Raw genomic sequence first — 21230 nt, 5'->3', positions numbered from 1 at the left:
GTAGTTTCAGAATTGTTAATTCAAACCTCTGAAAAACACTGACCCAATTGCTAGTGGTTTAGAGGCTTCAAGGTTTTGTCTCCAGCTAAAACATTGTGTTCAAAAGGTTGTTTCTTAGTACTTTCTCCTTCAAAGCTCAGACTTTCACTGTGCTGTATTATTTATTTGAAATATAGTTTTGTTTATATTTAATTTTTCTTCTCCAGGAGGAGAGCTTAATAAACATTCTCACTTCCAAATCTTTCTCTTGATGAGAGATGAAAAAGCTTAAGGAAATGCTGACACGGTGGCACACGCATTTAATCCCAGCACTTGGAAGCAGAGGCAGGTAGACCTTTGATTTTGAAGCAAGCATGGTTTACAGAGTGACCTTGTTTTAAAAACAAAACAACAACAACAACATAAGAAACAAACCAAAAAAGAAAAAAGAAGCTTAAGGAAAAGCAAGGGTCATGATCATTCATCCATAGGTGATATCAGGATGTTAGCATAAGTCAGTAATGGTGTCATGAGGCAGATGACGAATGTGTCCAAGGGCTGTCCATGGGCTTGTCTTCCTACTTCTGAGCCAGCTGTGACTCTAGGACAAGCCATTCCATGGGTGTGGCCCCTTGCCAGGTCCTTTTAGGATGACCCTGCTTATATTCTCCCTCGCATTCTGGCCAGTCACTTCTTACACACTTAGGGAACCAGAGCTAGAATACAGCTTTAAATCTCAGGCTTGTGCTATGGTTGTGTAGACAGAGCATTTACCAGCAGCTCATGTCCCATGCTTGATGTAGGACCATTTGCAATCTTGATCTGGCCTAGGGCATGTTTCCATGGACTCCCTGCAACTCCCTGTTCTAACGCCCCTTACTCTTCCTTGTTAGCTTTCTTCACTGAGACACAGTGGCTTCTCTAACAACTCTTAGGCTAATTCTGACCTGGCTATCTGCCTTCTCTCTGAGGATGGTTTCTGGATTCTCCTTCCTATGCCTTACTTAACTCTCATCCCTCCACCTCCCACACACTCATTTTACTTCTTTTCCTTCCAGATAGCTGTAACCTGGTCAGTGCTGCTGTTTCCAGCTGTTCTGAATCTTCTGCAGCTCAAGTTCAAAAACAGATGGGCTCAAAGCTTCAGAGGCTGTGCTGGCTTCTATAGCCTGAAAACAAATTACTAAAAAGCATCAGGACATTGTAGAATAGGTTTGGGGGTTACTCTTCTCAGTGGCACTTCCTCTTCCATTCCTCCATCTCCCTGCCTCTTCCCTCATAATCCCTCACCACTTTGCATTTTTCTTTTGTATGCTTTCCTTAGCAAAGGCTAGTTCCCAGAACTTTCACAATCTATTCTCTCTACATGTTAATGGATTTAAACCATTATGTATGGCACTGTTGACAACCAGGCTGGAGATGCTATCATTTCTCTAATTTTGCTGTTTTTGAATCTTCAGTTTAGGGCTGTTTTTTAATGTCCTTTTGGTCATATAGAAGATGAGGCTCAGCTTCTCTCAGTGATCAAGAAGTCACCCACTTAAGAACAAAAGTGGTCTCCTATTGATTTTATCCATAGGGGTGCAGAACGTAGCCTCCCACTGCCTGCCTGCCTTGCCAAGTGTGTATAGAGACTTTCTATAGATAGCAAGTGTGTCACTTAGGAGACAAGTAACATTGTGCCCACATTATTATTTTCAAAATCTTTCTTCTCGGAAATTGCCAGCCACTTTCTTCCCATGTTCTTTAGAAGATTGTCTAACTCAGCATTTCTAGTCACTGTAAATATCAGAAGAAATCAACATAGTGGAGCTATTTATCATACAGATGCACAACAAAGACAGTGGTTGAAAGCCATAGAGCATCAGGAAGAAGACAGTGTAAAATATGGTAAACTTGGGATGTCTGCTGTGACCAGAACACTAAATGCCTGTAGGGATTGTCCTAAAAAGAGGTTCTTAGGTAAATGGGCTTCCAGAAGCTAAGGGAATTCTGTACTTATATGGGAGATTTGTCCTTGATTTCTCTCTCTCCTCCTGATTCGTTTGTGTGTGTGTGTGTGTGTGTGTGTGTGTGTGTGTGTGGTTGTGGTGTTGGGGTGCACCTCCATACATGGGGTATAAAACCTAGAAATCCATGTCAGGTGTTTTTCTCTATTACTTGCTATCTGGTTTGTTTGTTTGTTTGTTTGTTTGTTTGTTTAAGGCAAGGTCTCTCTGTGAACCTTGGGCTTGATCTTTTGCTACACTAGCTGGTTAAACAAGCTTCCAGGATCCACCTGTCTCTACCTCCCCCAGTATTGAGATTGCAGATTCAAATCAGAATGCCTAGTGTGTGTGCTGGGATCTGAACTTGGTTCCTGTGCTTGCACAGCAGGTACTTCCTATCCAGTGAGTCATCTTCCCAGAGCCCCTTCCCTCAGTTCCTTTTCTTTCATCCTCCTTTCTCTCTCACTTCCGTTTTTGGAAGAAAATACTTTGAGGAAAGTTTTTAGATTCTTAAAAGGACCTGGGATATCTGATCATCTTCTGGAATTTAGGACCATTGGCTAAACTTTTAAACTGTATTGTAAGCTGGAATACACAGGTCTACTCATAAGAATATACATATATGTGCCAGCCATAGTTGTGTACAACTGTGATCTGTATTGTATACTGGAGAAACTGAGGCAGGGGAACATGAATTCTAAGCTAGTCTGGACTACATAGTGAGACCCTGATTAAAATAAACAGCTAATAAAACAAAACAAACAAAAGTACAGAAGAATACAAGGCAATGCACATTTATATTTATTAACTGAGGACATTCCATTCAGAAACAAAGATAAATTTTGCTATATATAGTATAGACTGTGATATTTTCTTTTAAAAATATTTATTATTGAGTTAGTGTATATCTGTGTGGGTATGTGCACGTGAATATAGTACCCATGGTGGCCAAGAAAGGGCATTGGATGCCCTGGAGCTAGAGTTGTAGGTGGTTGTGAGCAGCTGCCTGACAAGGGTACTGTGATCGGAACTTGGGTCCTCTCCAAGAGCAGTACTGACTCTTAAACACTAGCCATCTCGCCAGCCCCAGGACATTTTCTACTATGTTCTGTTAGTGTGCTCTACTGTTTTCTGGGTTTTAAAGGTTGGAGAGCAGAATACTAGTTTTAAATCTATTATTATTTCGGCTACATTAGTGACTTGTTATCACATAGATTGAAAATATTCCTGTAAGAACATTAGTTCTAAAGTGATTCGCAGTGTACAGAATTACCTGGATTGCTTATTTAAAAAGGAAGATTCCTGGGCATTACTCCAATTCACAGTTTAAGCAAGCACTCCAGGTGATTCTGTTGCAAGGTGATTTGGGGTCACTTAGAGAAAAGGCTCTCTTAGGAATTTAGGAGTCTGGCTGTCTAAAGATTCAGTTCACATACTAGCTTGGAAATGTCAGATAACAGGATTCAAATCCCGACTGAGAGTCTTCCGTTTCGGAATGACCCTAATCATCTACAGTGCCTCCTAGATCTTACCTACTATGCCTTGACAGTTCTCGTTTTAAAATGTCTGTTATGTTTCTTATACAGCAGACAACATTTTAACTCAAGCCACAGAATAGAGAATGAAGGAACTGAAAGGTCCTTTTTACAGAGTGGCCGGGTATGGCACAGCCCTCCAGTAGGTGCCCAGAGCCAGTCCTAAATTAGAATGGGTGGATTCAAAACTGTTTTCTCTTCACTTGCCTTTCATGTGTAACCACATGCAGTGTGTCAACATGTTTCCTGGCGCCGCTAGTCACCAGCAGCTTTGCTCCCTCTGGGTTCATGGACCCTTGGTATTCCTGTTATGTGTTGTCTTAGAATAGCTCCATGCTCTGGGCAGCTAAGGATTGTCCATTAACTCTTTCAGCACTAGGTCTTTGTAGACACTAAGTTAGGCTTGCTGATTGAAACGTAGCAACCACCACAGTGAAATAAGAAAATGGCTGCCAGTCAAGAGACCTGGGCTCTTGTCTTATTCCACCACTATTTGTGTGACCTCAAGATCCATGAATATCACTTTCCTCCATGGAAAATGATGGGTTTGGTTTAGACTCTTCACCATCTTGAAAGTCCCTTCTATTTCTGAAATTGCATGATTTTTTTTTTTTTCTTTACACTTTAAACTTTTCCCCTTTCAAGTCTGGGCAAGATTGGGTGCAGCAGATTTACTAAGCTTGGAAATTCCCCAGAACTGGATGATAAGTTAATAGTAGCAAGACATATTCCTATTTAGTGCACTGACATAGTCTAAATGTGTCAAACACTCATTGTAGCACTTAGGAGAAGTTTAAAATGGGTTTGTCTTTAGGAAAATGACAACTTTACTGAAGCCATCTTGTGAGAGTGTAGATTCATGGAGTGGGCTGTCAAGTAGTAATAACAGTTGTTACAGTAATAAGTATTGATGATACTGATTCATGGCTGGAGAACACTTCCTGTGAGTAAAGCTTTTTAATGGACATCACCTTGTTTGATTTAATCTTAACAGGAGTCGGATGAGTTAGGCATTGGGTCTGTTGTTTTCATTTATATTTTTAAACAGGAAAAGAAAATATGAAGGCCACAGTACATTTACCACTTACTAAGATTACCTGGCTATCAAGTAGCAGAGCTGAATCTGGGTCTTAGGGTGCTTAATACAGAGTACTTTCTCACTGGGATAGAGTCATTATTCATCCAAATTCCATAAGGAACTGAACTCAAAATTTGACCTACTAACCTGGAAACTGACTAGGGCATCCTTACACTACCCAGCCCTTTAAAGTTTCACTAATAAAGTATTAACCTGCCTCATAATATGCCTGAGTTTGGAGTGCACAAGCCGATGAGGATGCAAATTCAGTCACTCAGCTGCTACACAGAGAATAAACATGAGATAACAGCACGTGAGAAGTAGTAATGCCATAGGAAGCTGCTCTGAGGACTGTATGGCTTTGTTCCGCTTAGCTTTGGTTTCAAACTGCTTTCCTCATTGTTCCAGTAAGCCACAGAATAAGGACTCCCCATCCCAAGAACATACATTGGAAAGGGAGGGACCCTGTGGATGCCCTTTCTTACCAACAGGCTGTTAGTACTCAGCATGTTTATCTCCTCCTGGCTGGCAATCAGTCACTTGCTGGCTATAGATCAAATTTCTGCACTTGTGCCTGGTGCCTGTGAGATGCTTGCTCCTAAAGGGAGCATTTGATGCTTTGAAATAATGTGTGGATTTCAGAAGGGTGCCGTTCTATTTCGGCACACATAGGTATTTAGTTCTCTAGCATAAATGACCAACACTGAGCCAGACAGTGTGCCTCAGTCATCTTTCAAGGTTTTATTTATTTTAAAAAATATGCTAACACATCTGTGGTTTTCTCTATATAGCTGTCATTACTTACAGGGCTTCTGGTGACATCTTAATTAAGTAGAGAAGGAAAACCTGAAGATTTAATTGTAGAATTGTTCACAGTTCTTTTCTATAGAACACATGGATCCAACTGAAAGTATAATAGTGGTGGTTATAAACTATTTTTTTTCAGCCAAGGAGCCATATGATTTTGTGTTATTTGGTTACTGCTTATATCTTTTCTGTGTATTTATTTCTCTTGCTATATTTTAGTTTTGTCGATTATTTGTACTTCAGGCCTTTCGATGTGACCATTGTCTTTTTTGAGACAGGGTATCATTGTATAGTTCTAGCTAGCCTGGAACCTGCAGTAATCCTCCTTCCTGCCTTCCCCTCCCAAATTCTGGGATTATAGGCATAAAGTATGCCTAGTATTGATGCCTGCTTATTTCAGTGTGCCGTGAGATGGGTCTGTCTAATGTTCAAATGACTTTCTAGGGATCACATAGAAGTTTATTTCATAGTTTATGTTCTCCAGTATTAAGATTATATGTATAGTATACAAGGAGAGTTGAGTAAAGAAGGGGAAGGCCCCAGGTCTACAGAAAGAAGGCTGTGATAAGCAGACCTTCTAATTCAGTCAAATGAGGCTTTCTCAATGGGCTTGTCTATATCTGTTTACACATACAGTGAGACGAGGGTAAACAAGGCGTGGGTTTTACCACCAAGAATAGCTAGAGAGAAAGAGAGAGAGAGAGAGAGAGAGAGAGAGAGAGAGAGAGAGAGAGAGAGAGAGATTTCTCAAGCTCTCAGTTCTTGGGCATGTCTCTATCTGAAGGTTATAGCTGAGTTCCATGGGACTGCTCCACTGCCACAAAAATCCCATTGGCAATAGCTCTTTCCCCAAACCTGATTAGAAGGGACAGTTAGACTGTTTTGAGTAAGGCACATACACAGCTTCTTGAATCCTTTCTAATCTTCTGTCTAGGCAAGCATATGGCCCTAACTTGACAATTTGAAAGCTTATTTCTTCACTCATAATGTATATTGGTTTTGCCTTGGGTACCTCTCTGCTCCTGTCTCTAAGCTCTCCTACTCTGATCTCATTGTTGGCAAAGCTGAAGCCACAGCTGTGATAAATCCAGAGAAGTGTGTCTACCCCCTGTCTGCCTGCCTATCTTTGAAAGGTACCTCCAGGCTGCCACTGTATTACTGTGTCACACAACCAGCAGCCACCATTACAGGCGAAGTCTTTTTAAGTCAGTTTCTGCCTTGGCGATTTAATTTTTAAATTCTTTCCTCCTTTTAACACCTTCCCTAGCAAATCCAATCCATCCTCTGGCTTATCTGGGTCAGCAAGGGTCTGATTTTATGCACGGCACTGTCAGACCACAAATCCACTGCAGCTTTTCCTCTTTGAGCTCGTCTGTTTCTGTCAGCATCAGCAAAATGCATAATAAAGAAAATAAGCCAGAAAGGCTAATAACACTCATCTGAATAAAATAATCTCTTTGGCTGCTTCAGTTCATTTCATTTTAATCAAGGTGCCAAGAGGGAATTTGGGTTTGCATTTTTTATTTATTTTATTTCTTTGAATTCAGCTTCTCTCTCGTCATTCATTTGCTGTCAAACCATCACAAACGAGCTCCTTTATCACACACATACCTGCTCTTTCTCTCATCAGAGACTTAATAACATATATTGAATGATGAATTTAAATCATTCAAAGTTTTGTCTATCGTCACAGAACTGTTATCTAAGAGTGAGAAATTGTATTCTTAGATGCATTGACAATTGCCAGCTTCTTAGAAATTGGCAGGTCTGATAGGGACTCTGCTCTGGGGTGGAGGCTTTGGAAGTTGCAAGTGCTACTGGGATTCTGGGCTCCCTTTGAATTCTTTCTTGTCAGCCTCTCGGCACACAGTTCCCACTGAGGAACACAGGACTATTGTTCTACCTTGTCTCTTTGGGAAAGGATAGTGGAATACTGAAGTCTGCTCTCCTTTCATATTTCTCTCATGTCTTCCCAGAGACATGCAGCTGCTTGGTTAATTGCCTGTCGCTGTCTTATCCAACTGTGATTTGCTAAGGGTTGTGCACTTTTAGCAGGCTGCACTCTTGGCTATGGCCCCGTGTCTGTTGAGGAACATGTTGGAAATGGATGAAAGCTAAGTCCTCGTTGTTTGGAACTGAAAACACTAATACTTCTCCCACTTGCATAGTGGTTTGTGTTGCTAAAGTTCTCTTGCATCCATCATTTCAGCTGATCTCTACAACAGCCCTTGGAAAGGGCAGATCATAGACTGTAGACCCCGAAGGGAACCTTGGGATAGCAGTGCAGAAGCTCCAGCCATCCAAACACCAAGCTTGAGCTCTGCAGGGCCATAGATGTGCCTGTTGTTAATTAATTGCCATCCCATACTGGAGGAGCTTCTGGGATCTTAGCAGTAATCTATTGAAGGTGTTTCAGGAGCTGCATGGGCACTGTCCGTTTTGTAGATGAGCTGGTAGGAAATTGATGGGACAAGTGTTTTTGTATGTGAGCTTATTGAAACAACCAGAGAAATATGAGGGTGGAGATCGTATATAATGTACAGATTTTATGATTGTGGGGCTGCTTTTTATCTTGGCTGTCTTAGAAATCCTTTTAGTCATCTGTTCAGAAGTGTTTGAGCATCCATAGGTGTAACCTCTACTGAGGGAGAAAAACTGGGCTCCTGTCTTCAGGTTAATGTTAGCCATTCAGTTGGGTAGGTTTATCTTGTGATATCTCTTTTGTAGTTGTACACTGGCTTGTGACTCTCTGGGCTTCCTTTCTCTCACTAAAGTCTTCTCTTCTGCCACACAGTGTGCTATTTTCTTGGTCTTCCTCCTGAATTTTTAAGTAAGGAAAACACTTCTGAATATTTTGTTTGCCTTTTAGGGATCAGTTTAAGGAGGTTCATGGCTGTGTTCCAGCACATTCCTAAGAGACACAGACCCTTTAAATGACCAGAGATTATACAGCCCGAGACTCAGAGTTGGGGCAGGGGGACAAGAGAAGCAAAGACATTATACTAACAAATGTTAGCTGGGAAATATATATAGACAGATTTTGATCTCCTAATCAAATGAAGTTCTCCCATTTTCATTGGCTCCAAATCAAATAAGTCTGCAAAACTACTAGAGCAGGGAGTCATCAGAGCCTTGTGACTCTCATAGGAAAGCATGTCTCACCTGAAGAGTAGTGCAGCTTTGTTCTCATTGGCCAGGAAAATTGCCTGTATCTTATACTTATTTTTCCTTCTTCCCACATTCTCTTCATCTTCCTTGTCCCACCATTGCCTTAAAAGAAATAAAGCATCTATTTGTAAGAGGATAGTGTCTGAGAAATAATAAGATTAGAGGATCCAAATACTATGTAAAAAAAGTATAGTAGTATTAAGAGACTAGCAACTTCTGAAAGAAACAAAGTAACTGTTGATATTGGCTTGGGTCTACTGTTGTCTTCTGAGACAGGGTCCTTCCGTGTGTCCCTCTGGTCAGCCCAGGCTAACTTCAGATTCTTGATTTTTTTTTTTTTCTTTTGCCCCTACTCTGCCAGATTCTTGATCCTTATACCTCTACTTCCTGAGTGTTGGGATTATAGCCACCATGCCTGGATCATAGACTATGCTTTTAAAATAAACACTTGCTCTTCATATGTGGAATACATAAAGGAGAGAGAGAGAGAGAGAGAGAGAGAGAGAGAGAGAGAGAGAGAGAGAGACAGACAGAGAGAGAGAGCAGTACTTTTAACCTACAGAGTTTTAGTTAGAATCAGTCATTATGAACAATGAGGCTTTGTTTATAAACTAAAAATATTGATACCAGAATTATGAATAAAAGTTGTAGTTTTCTGTGGTTTCATCATCACCATTATTTCTGTGTTTGGTTTGGATTTTTTACTATTAATAAAGTCCTGCAGGATAGAGATATAGCTCAGCAATAGAGTACTTGCCTAGAATGTGCAAGACGGTGCTTCAATCCACAGAAACTTGCCACGCCTGCAATTTTTTTTATGCATACATGAGTAATGGTACTCTTGGTATAATTTCAAATTGATTTGGGTTTTTGCAAAATAATAATATTTTGTTTTAAAATTAAGCCATTAATATTACCTAGAGATTGTTCCCGTTACAAATATTAATTATGCGTATCCTAATATTTATTATAAGCATTGCAGCAATTGGATAATGAAATGGCAAGATTCAAGTGTCAATTACCTAGCTACCCATGGTCTACTGTGAACCCAGCATAGACAACCAACCCATCTGTATACTCTCATAAGAAGCAGATAGAAACCAATTATAAATTGAGTCTCATAAGACCTCCCCCTTTAAAAACTATGTGTAATAGCCTGGTCTATTCTGTACTTACTGAGGACATGGATATTCTGCCAAGAAAAATAACCTGAAAAAATTATTTTAGAGTTTTAATACTGCATCTTTTAAAAATGTATCATTGTATATGAATATCGTAGCACACATTGAAAGTCAGAGGACAACTTTCAGGAGTCAGATCTTTCCTTACACTGTAGGATCCAGGGATTGAACTCAGGTCATTAAGTTTACATGGCAAGTGCTTTTACCTACTGAGCCATCTTGCCAGACTTCTTTAAATAGTACTTTTTAGGGGTGCTCTTCCAGGGAACCCAGGTTCAATTCCCAGCATTCACATGACAGCTCACAATCGTCTATAACTCCAGTTTCAGGAGTTCTGACACCCTCACATAAATATACATGCAGGCAAACACCAGTGCACATAAAATAAAAAATAAATTATTAAATAGTACTTTTTAAAAATTGTGTATGTTACTTGTTAGTAGCTATTATTGCAGAATTGAAAAACCTCTGAGTTGAGTTCTGAGCTTACAGGTTGCTTGGCAGCCTCCAGCTCTAAATGGAGACAGTGTCTTCTCAACTCACTGCTTTGTGCCAAGAGTCTTCGTGGAGGGAAGGAAGAGACAAGGGATGAGTGCACAGATTTGACTCCTTTCTGTGGCCATGCGCACCTTTGTGGTTGCAGGCTCGCCCAGCGCCACCGTTGCACTTTGCAGTCATCACCTAGAAGCTCTCACATTTCTTTCTTTCTTTGCCTCTCCGCAGCTTTCAGATCACCTCTGGACAAGTTGTGAGCTATAAATTAAACAGCAATGTAAACTACATTAAAAAGCAAGTCAAGCACATAGCATCCCTTAAGAAGTGGCACCATACTGAACCTGTTTTTTTTCTCTCCTTAAAGAAACCCAAGTTCAATATGGATAGCTGTCTGTTCAGATTAGTACTGCAAACTGAGCAGGTCACTGATATGCTTTGGGAATCACATTGTTTTCGTTGGAAATAAACATAAAGGTTTAGAATGTATGGCCCTACCAAAGCATGAATATTAGGAATGCATATATTCAAATAAGGTTGTTTTCTTAATAATATGGGGCATGAGATAATGGTTCAGCCGGTGGTGTCAAAAACCCCTTTATATGTGTTCCATGGAACTAGAGAGTTTTCTGTGAATTTTTCATGGCAGATATCTTCAAAGTTATCTTTATGGACTCCTACAGTGGGCAGACATGTAAAGGTTTTAGTTTGTAGTATTCCAGTGATTTTTATCTCTGATAAATTATTTTTTAAATTTATTTTTAGCTATGTATATGTGCATATATATGGGTTTGGGTACATGAGTGCAAATGCCCATGGATGTGAGAAGAGGGGTCAGATTCCCTGGAACCGGAATTATGAGTGGTTGTGAACTACCTCATGTGGGTACTGGGAACTGAACCCAGTTCCTCTGCAAGAGCAGCAAGTCTCTTAACCACTGAGCCATCTCTCCAGCCTCTCCTATAAATAAGATCTTTAACCTTGTCTCTAACCCTAATGATGAGCCAGGTGACCCAAGCATTAAACTGTAGTCTGATGTATCCTAGTCAGAGAATACAGAGCTGTGGTTCTCTGACTTCCTCTTGCTCTTTACTAGTGTGAGGGTTTCAGTTTTCTAATCATGAAAATGGTGGTAATTGTGGATCCTTTAAAAAAAGGGAAATGCTGGAGTTTAACTGAGATAGCATATTTGAAGCCTTCTACCAAGTGTTCAGAAAAGTTCCTGTCTTCCTCTCCCATGTTTCCTTCTCCTCTTCTTGTTCTTTTTTACCCCTTTTAGAGTTTTGCAAAAAGAAACAATGAGGTGGTGTAGGTGTGCTAGTCACTTTTCTTACTACATTGCTATGATCAAACAGTGACAAGGAACAACAGATGGAAATAATCATTTGGCCCGTGGTTATAGTAGGGCCCATCATGGCAGGGATGCATGCAGAGGCTCCTTGTTTGTGGGAGCATAAGGTTGCTGTTGGCTCTCATCTCAGAAAGAGGGTGTGAAGTATAATGGCCCTTAGACCTTAAGACTCATTCCCACAGTGACCCACTTCCTCCTGCTAAACCTAACCTCCCAAAATTGTAGCTGGGGTACAAAAAGTGCAGAAATCCAGGTGCCTGGGGTTGGGGTTATGTCACATTTAACCATAGCAGTTGGTTTTAGGGAAGATACCCTTGTTTCTGCTCCTGCTTTGATTACTGTGATTTTTGTGACATGAACTATAATTATAGCTACTAGCTCTGCCTGCTTGCTAACACTAATTTTTTTTCTTTGATTTCTCTGTAGGAAGGACCAGAATGTTCTCTCTCCAGTCAACTGCTGGAACCTCCTCTTAAACCAGGTGAAGCGGGAGAGCAGGGATCATACCACCCTGAGTGACATCTACCTGAATAATATAATTCCTCGATTTGTTCAAGTCAGCGAGGACTCAGGAAGACTCTTTAAAAAGGTATATGGATAGCTGTTCCTAATCACAAAGGCTCTTGGCTGGAACAATGACATGACTTTGTAAACAAAAGAAAGGACATTTTCTTGACTCACTTAACAGGTTTTTCACTGACCATTCTATCCCACATAGTCTTAAAAAAAATAATATTTGAAGTGGCAAATGTTTTAACCTTCCTAAGCTAAATTGATATTCCCTGGAGACAGAGCCACGTTTCCATGGACCAGCAGCATTATCTATCAGCTTTATACAGTGACTCTGTTCTGGCAGCTGCCTGGGTGGTTTGAAACCTCTTGGGACTCAGGGTTCTTTAGTGTTGTATCATGTTTTCCTCATCTAGTTCACTTAGTGATTCCTCTATGTTTATATTTTGAACTTAGTTTTCTTTCCAAGTTCTATCTTAGCCAATTTGGACTCGTGGATTTGGTTATTCTTAATGTGGATACCTTACTGCTTTCTGAAGTTTGTTATCTCAATTTGTTGCATGTAGATTGAGCAATTAGACCAAAGCATACTTGAAAATAGTTGTCCTAATCTTAAGACATTTCTGTCAAATACCCCTTTTCCTGTTAGTGCTGGAACTAGCCTCTCGGGAAGCTAGGAACCCCCTTTACTTGAGCTCTCTCTCTGTGGAATTGTCCTTTTATAAGGCTTAGTTACAAGTAGTAGCAGAGACCCTGACTGCTGTACAGAGGAGCTGTCTTAGTCAGTGTCCTGTTGCTGTGAGGAGACTCCATGACCACAGCAACTTTCATAAACAAAACATTTAATTGAGGCTGGCTTCCAGTTTCAGAGGCTTAGTCTGTTTTCATCATGAAGGCACACAGGCAGACATGATGCTGGAGAAATAGTTGAAAATTCTACATCTTAATTCATAGACCGCAGGAAGAGAGAGAGGGAGAGGGAGAGAGAAACTGGGGCTGGCTTGGGCTTTTAAAACCCCAGAGCCCATCCCAGCGGCATACTTCCTCCAACAAGGCCACTTCTACTTCTACAAGAACACACCTCCTAATCCCTTTCAAGTACTGCCACTTGCTATTGACCAGACATTCAAATCTGTGAGTTTGTGGAGGCCAGTCTTATTCAAACTACCATATATACCATGTCTGACTTTCAGTCTTTGACATTCCCCAGAGAAATTCTAGAAAGTGAATGTCACAGAAATTCACAGAAATGAATGTGTGTGGTGTGTGTGTATTCATTCACTGACTTATAGATAACATATCCAGAATTAAAATTAGAGATTAAGTGAGTAAAGAATCTAATAATTAGAATTATCACTGCTATAGCTATAGCCCTTAATCAGTATCCTAATTCTTACCATTGGAAAATGTTTCAGATTCGATTAGACTTGAAATTAGTTCAAAATTTCTTCCATTTTCACTGGCTGGCCTGAACAAAGGACTGGGTACTTTACTGTGTACTTAACTGCATCTATGAAGGAGCGTTCTCTGTGTTTAGAGGCAGGGTATTGAGTACAACATCTGAAAAAGAGGAAAGGGTAACTGCCCTTACTGCTCACTAAGTCTGTTGTGACCCTGCTGTTCTGTGACTGGAGCTTCCTTTGTTCTGATTGGGTTGGGGCCACTTGTATCATCTTCATGGTCTCCAGCATTTGCTCTGGCTTACTTACTGTTGATCTGAATCTCTATGTATCACACAGTGATGCATGTGTAGTAATGTCATATAGTAATACATGTTTCAAGCTGTGATCGCTTTTGCTTTTTGTGACCTTAACACCTACTGATCTTAGCCCTGCAAAAGTTAGACTGGTAGTTTCCTCTTTCATTTTCTCTGTCCATTTGAGAACAATACTTCCATGAGAGGTTTTTGCCTAACTCAGTTTCACACAGTCTCTCAGCTTCCTTTTCTTCTAGCTTTAGAGTGTATTTAGTGTTCCTTTTCTGCTGCTGTGATAAAATATACGGCCAAAGGCACCCTACAGAGCAAGGCTTATTAGATAGATGGTTCTAGAGCAGAAAGAGTCCATCGTGGTGGAGAAGCATTTAGCATCAGGCATGGTGGCGGCAGTAGGAAGCTGAGAGCTCACACCCCAGTGCAACTGTGAAGCACACAAAGTGAACTGGACCTGGAGTGAGGCTTTACTCTCAAAGCCTACCCCTCTGACTACTTCCTCCCACAAGGCCACAGCACCTAAACATCCCAAATAGTACCACCAGCTGGGGACCAAGTGCTCAAATGTCCAAGACTATGAAGACCATTTGTCATTACATCACCACAGAGAGGAGGAATAAACTGAGAGATTTGTAACCTCCACATCTCAGAGAAGTTTGTGGTAGCAATAACCAGATACCAAAGCCACTTGTCCTAGCTTCTCAAGTTCTCATCTCCATTTCACCAGAGACCTGGGGCATGTCACCTCTAGAAGAGAAAATTCTTCCACTAATGGTATGACTAACCAGGGCCTCTGGGCTGACCTCCATAAGCTGTGTTCCTATATTGACGATAGAAGAAGAAATTACTCTCAGGATTGTTTATGATGCTTTGTAGAAGAAAAACAAACATACGAGAAGTTTGTAGTTAAGTACGTTTTCACAAATGCAATACACCATTTCCCTGTAACCAGTTCCCTGATCAGAACATTTAAGTATTTAAAAAGCCCCATCTTCCTTTTCCAGATTCTGAACCCCTAAGGAGAGCCGCATCCCTGATTTCTAACAGAAAACATTGGTTATGCTTGGATTTATACTTTGTATGAGTAGAATCATACACTATTATGGACTTTTGGGTATGATTTCTCTCATTGTCTTCAAGTATATTATAGTATTGTGCAAATGCAGATTATAAGGCTGTTTCTTGATCATTGTTACTTGGTTTCAATATATTATTAGTTAGAGATATGAATGGGACTGTTGCTATTGCAACTGGCTCTGCTCTACCTGGCTTGAGACAAAAGACTTAAAAGGCCTGGTTAGTTACCATGTTGTGGCCTGCTCCCATCTGCCTGGCTTCAAACTGCCACCCTGGTCTTCGGGTCAGGGTCTAGAGGGAGAGAGAGTGAGGATGAGGAGAAAAGACGCAAGGAATGGAGACAAGACAGACGTTCTGATCAAGTCTCTAATCAAGTCTCTTTATTTGAAGGGAAATCTAGGGTATTTATACACTTTTGCCACGCCCCTTTGTGGATATGATGTAAGCCTTGGAGGCGTGGCTAGCATGTGAATAGCTGCTTTCTAGCCGCTTTCTGCTAAAGGTTGGCTCCCAACATGTTGCATTCAACAATTCAGTGTTTCTCTAAACCCCAGTTTTCTGTGTCTTGTTTAGAGTGTATTGCACCTGAAGAATTAGAATCCCACTGATAGATAGTAATTAGATAAGAGACCAAAGGGATAGCTCTGGACATCTTTTCTATAATATGAAGCTTTGTGCTACTTGAATAGGGGCCTTATTCAGGTGACATTTCTCATGCTGGATCTGCTGTTAACTTTGAGATACTGAGCTCAAGACCTGGACTTCTTTATGTGCTTCAGTTCTCTGAAGTTAGAGAACAAAGCAACAAATCCCCACAAAAGTCAGTTTAGGCTAGAGATCTCCATGGTATCTTCTGTCCTATACTAGAGGTTTCTTCTGGTTGTGGGGTAACCTCAGTTATATTTTGAAAGGTACATCTTAGCTCCAGAGATTGGCAGTGATACCTGGGATCTAGGACTAGATGACTAGCACAGTAGAAAGCCGAGTTTGTCGAGGAATGATGCATCATTTCAAAGACCTTACAGAGACCAGCAACCAAGAGATAACAAACTGGAATCCTAGCATAAATAGCATCTTTTGTTTTACCGCTAAATCTAGTAGCAAAGAGAAAGTTGTTTGTTTGTTTGTTTGTTTGTTTTCAAAGACATGTGCTTCAGAAAAGATACTTTTGTTTCTGAAGTTACTGTGGAGGCCTGTGTTTTATGTTAGTCTATGAAAGTTAACAACAAAGGTTATAAGAAAAGTCAGCTTTTTGAATCCATATGTCCTGAATATTGTGTTAATCATTTTCCACATACACTATCACCTTTGATCCTTACAATGTACCTGTGGTTACTATTATTATCTCTTTTATCAAACAGAAAACTAAAGCTCAAAGATATTAAGCAAAGCAAGCACTGAGGCTGGTATTCAGTCCTGCCATCTGGATCTAGAAGCTGGTGTTCTCATCCACAAGCTCTCTCAGGAGGCTGTAGGGCAACGTGCAAGGAAGAGGCCTTATTCTTTGCCATTGAATCTAGAAAGCCACCTAGAGAGTTGGACTAGTATTGTCTTTTGCACACAAACCTCCTGAAAACATTAACTCTATTATCTCTATCCTGATATGGGCAAGCAGCTCAGAGTTATAGTGGAAGAGCAAACATGTTTTTTTCTTCTGGGTACAGAATTGTTAGCAAGAAGGAAAACAAGACTCATTAAATATGAGATAGGGCCAAAAATCTGGCTCATAGCTAATTCAGCTAGTTTGGAGTTGTCAATTTGGTTACACAATTGGCCCCTCTATGCTACTGACCCTCTTAAGGGATACTCCTTGTACCCCTCTGGTTTGTGGTTATACCTACTGGGACATATTATATATTTTGCGTGAAGCTGTGTTGGAGACTCCTTTAAGCTAAATATAACATCTGGAAATTAGCCTCCTGTCTACTGCTAAGAAACAGACCCACTTTGTCCAGGATTCTAGGGAAACTTGAGTCCATTCAGTGTTCCTGACAGCTCCTTCGTTTAATGAAAGCTCAATTGGTCCAACCCCTATTGGAAGCAGTTTGTACAAATATTATTACTACCACCTTCGTTTGTTTAATGTGGTGGCTTCAAAAATGGTGACTCTCATTCCCACATGGAAGAGGAATAATTTTTCCCATTTTCTCAGTTAAAGCATAATACGTTTGGGTTTCTCACAAAGGGGTGGGCATTCCTATTGGCATCCTCCTCCCACCATGCGAATGGCACTTAAAGCACCCCTGGCTCTGTGTTGTTTGTTCAGTCATGTATTCTAGCCCATGGTGGATGCTCACACCTAAGCTTGAGAGCTGTTTGGTTCAGGCTGTCCTCCAACTCTTGATTGTATCCCTGCTTTTCCAGTTAGCCATACTTCTAATTTAGTTTCAGTGCTCTATTTCCCTCTGGCAGAAACTCAGTTTAAATTAAGAAAGCTAGGTCACAGTCCCCACAGACTAGTAGTTCTCAACTTTGCCTGTGCACAAAAGTAATTTGGGGAATTTTAAGAAAAGTCTTTGTGACCTTGAATCGACAAAGATATCTCAGAATATTAAAAAGTGTGCACTATAAGAGAGAAAAAGGATAAGTCAGATTTCATCAAGTCATGGAGTTTTTGAAAAGATATCTTAAAGAAATTGAAAAGCTGCAGACTGGAAGAAAATGTTGCAATGCTATAACACAATAGCTGAGACTAAATATTTTATTCAGAATAGAGGTTTATTTCTTGATAGTTGTGGAGACAGATTTCACATCGGGCTTGCCTGGCAAGGGCCTCCTTTTTAAAGCGTCATAACATGGCATAAGCATGGCATGAACGATGGGACAGAGAAAGAGGAAGGTGATTCATTTTCATCCTTTTATCAGAAACTCACTCCTGAAATAACTAATCCACTCCCATAATAAAGACATTGATCCACTGACCTAATCACCTCTCATCATTACTCCATTGAGGATTAAGCACATGAACATTGAGGGGCACGTCAAATCATAGCAGCATATATCTGACAAAGAATTGTATTACAATGGAGAGTTTAAAAACTTACAACTCAATAATTAAGAAAACACACTACCTAATTTTTTTAAATAGGAAAAACATCCTAATGAAGTTTTCTAATAAGAATATGTAAGTGACCATCAATCAGCACATGAAAAGATGTTGTGTCATCCATCACCAGGGATATGCTCACTAGAGTAATTAGGACATTTGCTATCAGGTCCCTCCAGTGCTTAAAATGAAAACAATAGACAGTACCCAGTGTCGTCGACGATGTGTAGACATCTCGTGGTGCTTGTAAGAGTGTGAAATGATAATAATCACTTTGGAAAATAGTTTGACAGCTCCTCGAATATTATATACCCACCATCTTGGTGCGGCAGTTCCAGATATTTCTAATCATCTACCGAAGAAGAGAAATAAAAGCATATGTGAAGGGACTCTGGCCAGCGCCAACATGGCTCTGGCAGTGCTTCCCTTCTCCCTGGTTCCTGCCCTTCCTAAAACCGCTAGATTAATGTTGCTAAGGCTAGCCACCAAGTTCTCTCTATTTGGCCACTTCCTCCTCCCTAGGATTACTACCAAATTGCAGCTATCAAAGTACTGAATGAAGTCCAGCATCAAAAGCCCCCTTTGGCTCACCCAGTTAACGTGTCCAATTAAAATTAAATACCTCAGCCTAACTAACACAGGGATTTCCCCTTACACCTTTATAAAGTAGCATTTTCCAGTGTACCACATCTGCCTCCTCTCTATCCAGAGGCAGTTCCTTATCCCCCAGGGAAAAATACCTCTCTTCCCTTGTTCTCACCACCCCACCTCCCTCATCCTCTATGTCCTGTCTGTTTCTTATTCCCTGCCCTCTGTTCCTATAGGGAAATAAATCTCTTTTGTGCTGAGAACTTGGTCTTGGTTCCTACTGGTACTTTTCCTTTCAATATGTTTGCCATCAGTCTGCACCTGGTTATTCATAGCAGCTTCTGATACGATTAAGTTAAGGATCTTAGGATGAGGATGTATGCTTACTAAATGTAGTCGGAAGTGTCCTGATGAGGAGACTACAGACTTCTTTCCAGAAGAAAGCTATGTGATAGTCACAAAGAGAAATGCTGTGCCACTGGTTTAGAACATGGGAAAAGGTCATGAGCTAGAGCTAGGTGCTAGAAAATTTAAAGATACAGATTCTTCTTGAGAGCCATAATGTAACCCTGCTGGCACAGAAATCTATTCACAAGAGAATGACTATGACTGGTTAGATTTTCCATTGACACTGAGTATCTTGGCTTAGTTTTCAATTGTTGTGATAAATAAAACACCGTGACCAAAATGTGGCGGCCTGGGAAGAGCTTCTTTCCCTTTACAGTTTGTAGTCCCCCCATGAGCCAGGGAAGTCAGAGCAGGAACCTGGAGACAGGAACATCCAGATCCATAATACAGAGGCCATGAAGGAGTGCTCCTTCCTTACTGGCTTTTATTCCTTGTAGCTTACTCAGCCTGGTATACAATCCAGGACCGCCTGCCTAAAGGAGGCACCACCTACAGTGAACTGCACCATTCCATATTAAAAAACAAATTAAGAAAATACCCCACAGGCTTGTCTATAGGCCACTCTGGTTGGACGCATTTTCTCTGACTAGTTTTCGTCAAGTTGACATACAAATTAACTAGGACATCAAAGAAATAGGGTTGGTAGTAAAAGAGAATAAGAGAGATTTAAAGTTAAAGAACAGTACATGTTACTCCTTGGATGGTGACATGATTTCCCATGTATGCTGAGAGAAGATGACTATACTATAAGAGGCATGTTCTGTAGTGTTTCTGTCATAAATAATACTAGAAGAACTGACACATACTATATGTGTGTATGTATGTTGATCAATGTCTCTAGCAGGTATAACCGGCCTTCTGTATCCATACTTTCAATTGCAGACTAAAAGTGTTTGGGGGAGATTGTATATGAATAAGATTTTTTTTTTTTTTGGTCATTTTCCTAAGTCATGTAACAACTATTTACCTAGTGTTTGCATTGTGTCAGGTGATATAAATCCTCTGGAAGTGATTTACAGTATAAAGGAGGTATAAATGCAGGTAGTTTGTATACAGATACTATGCTACTTCATAAGAGGCTTAAGCGTCATTGGATTTTGTTATCCTCAGGAGTTCTATAAACCATTACCTGAAGACACTAAGCTATGTCTGTGCTATTGATTGAATGGGAAAAGAATGGTTCCTAAAGGTTATTGCCCTGTATTCTGCCTCTTTGAGAAAAGATTTAACATGGAGATGTCTCTAGAGGAATAGATGAGTGATTTTATCCCCCTGTCCACCACTCTCTGTCACCTGTCCTCCACTGAACTCAGTATCTGTAAGTGACTGAATTTCTTCCTCATTATGACATGGTGACTGACAATGTTTTATGATGCTTTGTAGACAGCTGTTTCAATTGTAGTTTATCCTCTTGGGTAGGAAAAAAAAGAATTTGTTGTGATTACTTGAACTTCATTCTCTTGTTTCTGATGAAGAGATTGTCTTTGGAAAAACAAATAGGATGTGAAGCCGAGATCATCTGAGTAGGGAATGGAAGGCTGCCAGATACTTCAAAGGTTTGTCTGCTGATAAAGGAGTCAGGTTTGCCATCAAAGCCAACACACAGGGGAGACTGATGCTAGTGCTGTTCATGGTGTTTTAGCTTTGGTTTCTGTGACACTGGGCAGCATCTGTGCTGTCCTTAGAGATGTCTTCTGGGGTGGTCCAGGATTATTTTGGACTTAGGTAGTAGCTGCAGGCTTTTGCTTACATTAACTTGTATGTTGCCTTTTTGGTGTGTTAGTTCCTTGCTATCTAGCTGTTCTTCCTGAAGGAGCCCACAGTGCTAGATGTAAAATATTACAAGGTATAGTGGTGTATCAATTTTTAGAAACTAATAGAATAAGAGAATTTGAAGATGCACAATAAGGGGGTATGAGGTATAGATACAAGAAAAACAAGTGTCTAAGTACAACCTTGTAAGTTGCCCTAAATTAGAAAACCAAGCAGTCATTAAATATATTAGTTAATACCGTAAACAGTGTAATGCTAAGTACCAGAAACTAGCTCAAGAACCCAATTTAGTAGGGAGATTTGCCCCTGGGATCATTAAGGGCATTTTAGCTCACTTAGAAGTCCACAAACTTTGTGTGAGATGGTAAAGGTTAGTACTAAGTACTTTTCATTCAATGCCGCTCAGTATAGTAAGTGGATATTTGCTATAATCCTTTTGTCTTCTTATGGCAATATTAAGTACTTAAAGTCTACATATTTTAAAGCATATAGGTCAGCGAAGTTTTACAAACACGTCTTTCGCTCCTTTCTAGTCATT

The 21230-nt window shown here is 40.3% G+C and overlaps 1 protein-coding gene across 9 annotated transcripts in view; it reads left to right on the top strand.

Annotated features, from left to right (window-relative positions):
* Nucleotides 1–21230, top strand: part of Srgap2 (SLIT-ROBO Rho GTPase activating protein 2) — a 221105-nt gene that overhangs the window by 101712 nt on the left and 98163 nt on the right. For all 9 annotated transcript variants that reach the window (XM_034513584.2, XM_034513582.2, XM_034513583.3 and 6 more), the window contains one exon: nucleotides 12006–12168. In XM_034513584.2, the coding sequence (XP_034369475.1) occupies nucleotides 12006–12168 (163 nt within the window). The remainder of the gene's footprint in view (nucleotides 1–12005; nucleotides 12169–21230) is intronic.

Source organism: Arvicanthis niloticus, chromosome 10 (assembly GCF_011762505.2).
Source record: "Arvicanthis niloticus isolate mArvNil1 chromosome 10, mArvNil1.pat.X, whole genome shotgun sequence".
NCBI classification, from domain to species: domain Eukaryota; kingdom Metazoa; phylum Chordata; class Mammalia; order Rodentia; family Muridae; genus Arvicanthis; species Arvicanthis niloticus.
Note: the sequence above shows the minus strand (reverse complement) of the source record. Positions and strands in the feature narration are given on the sequence as shown.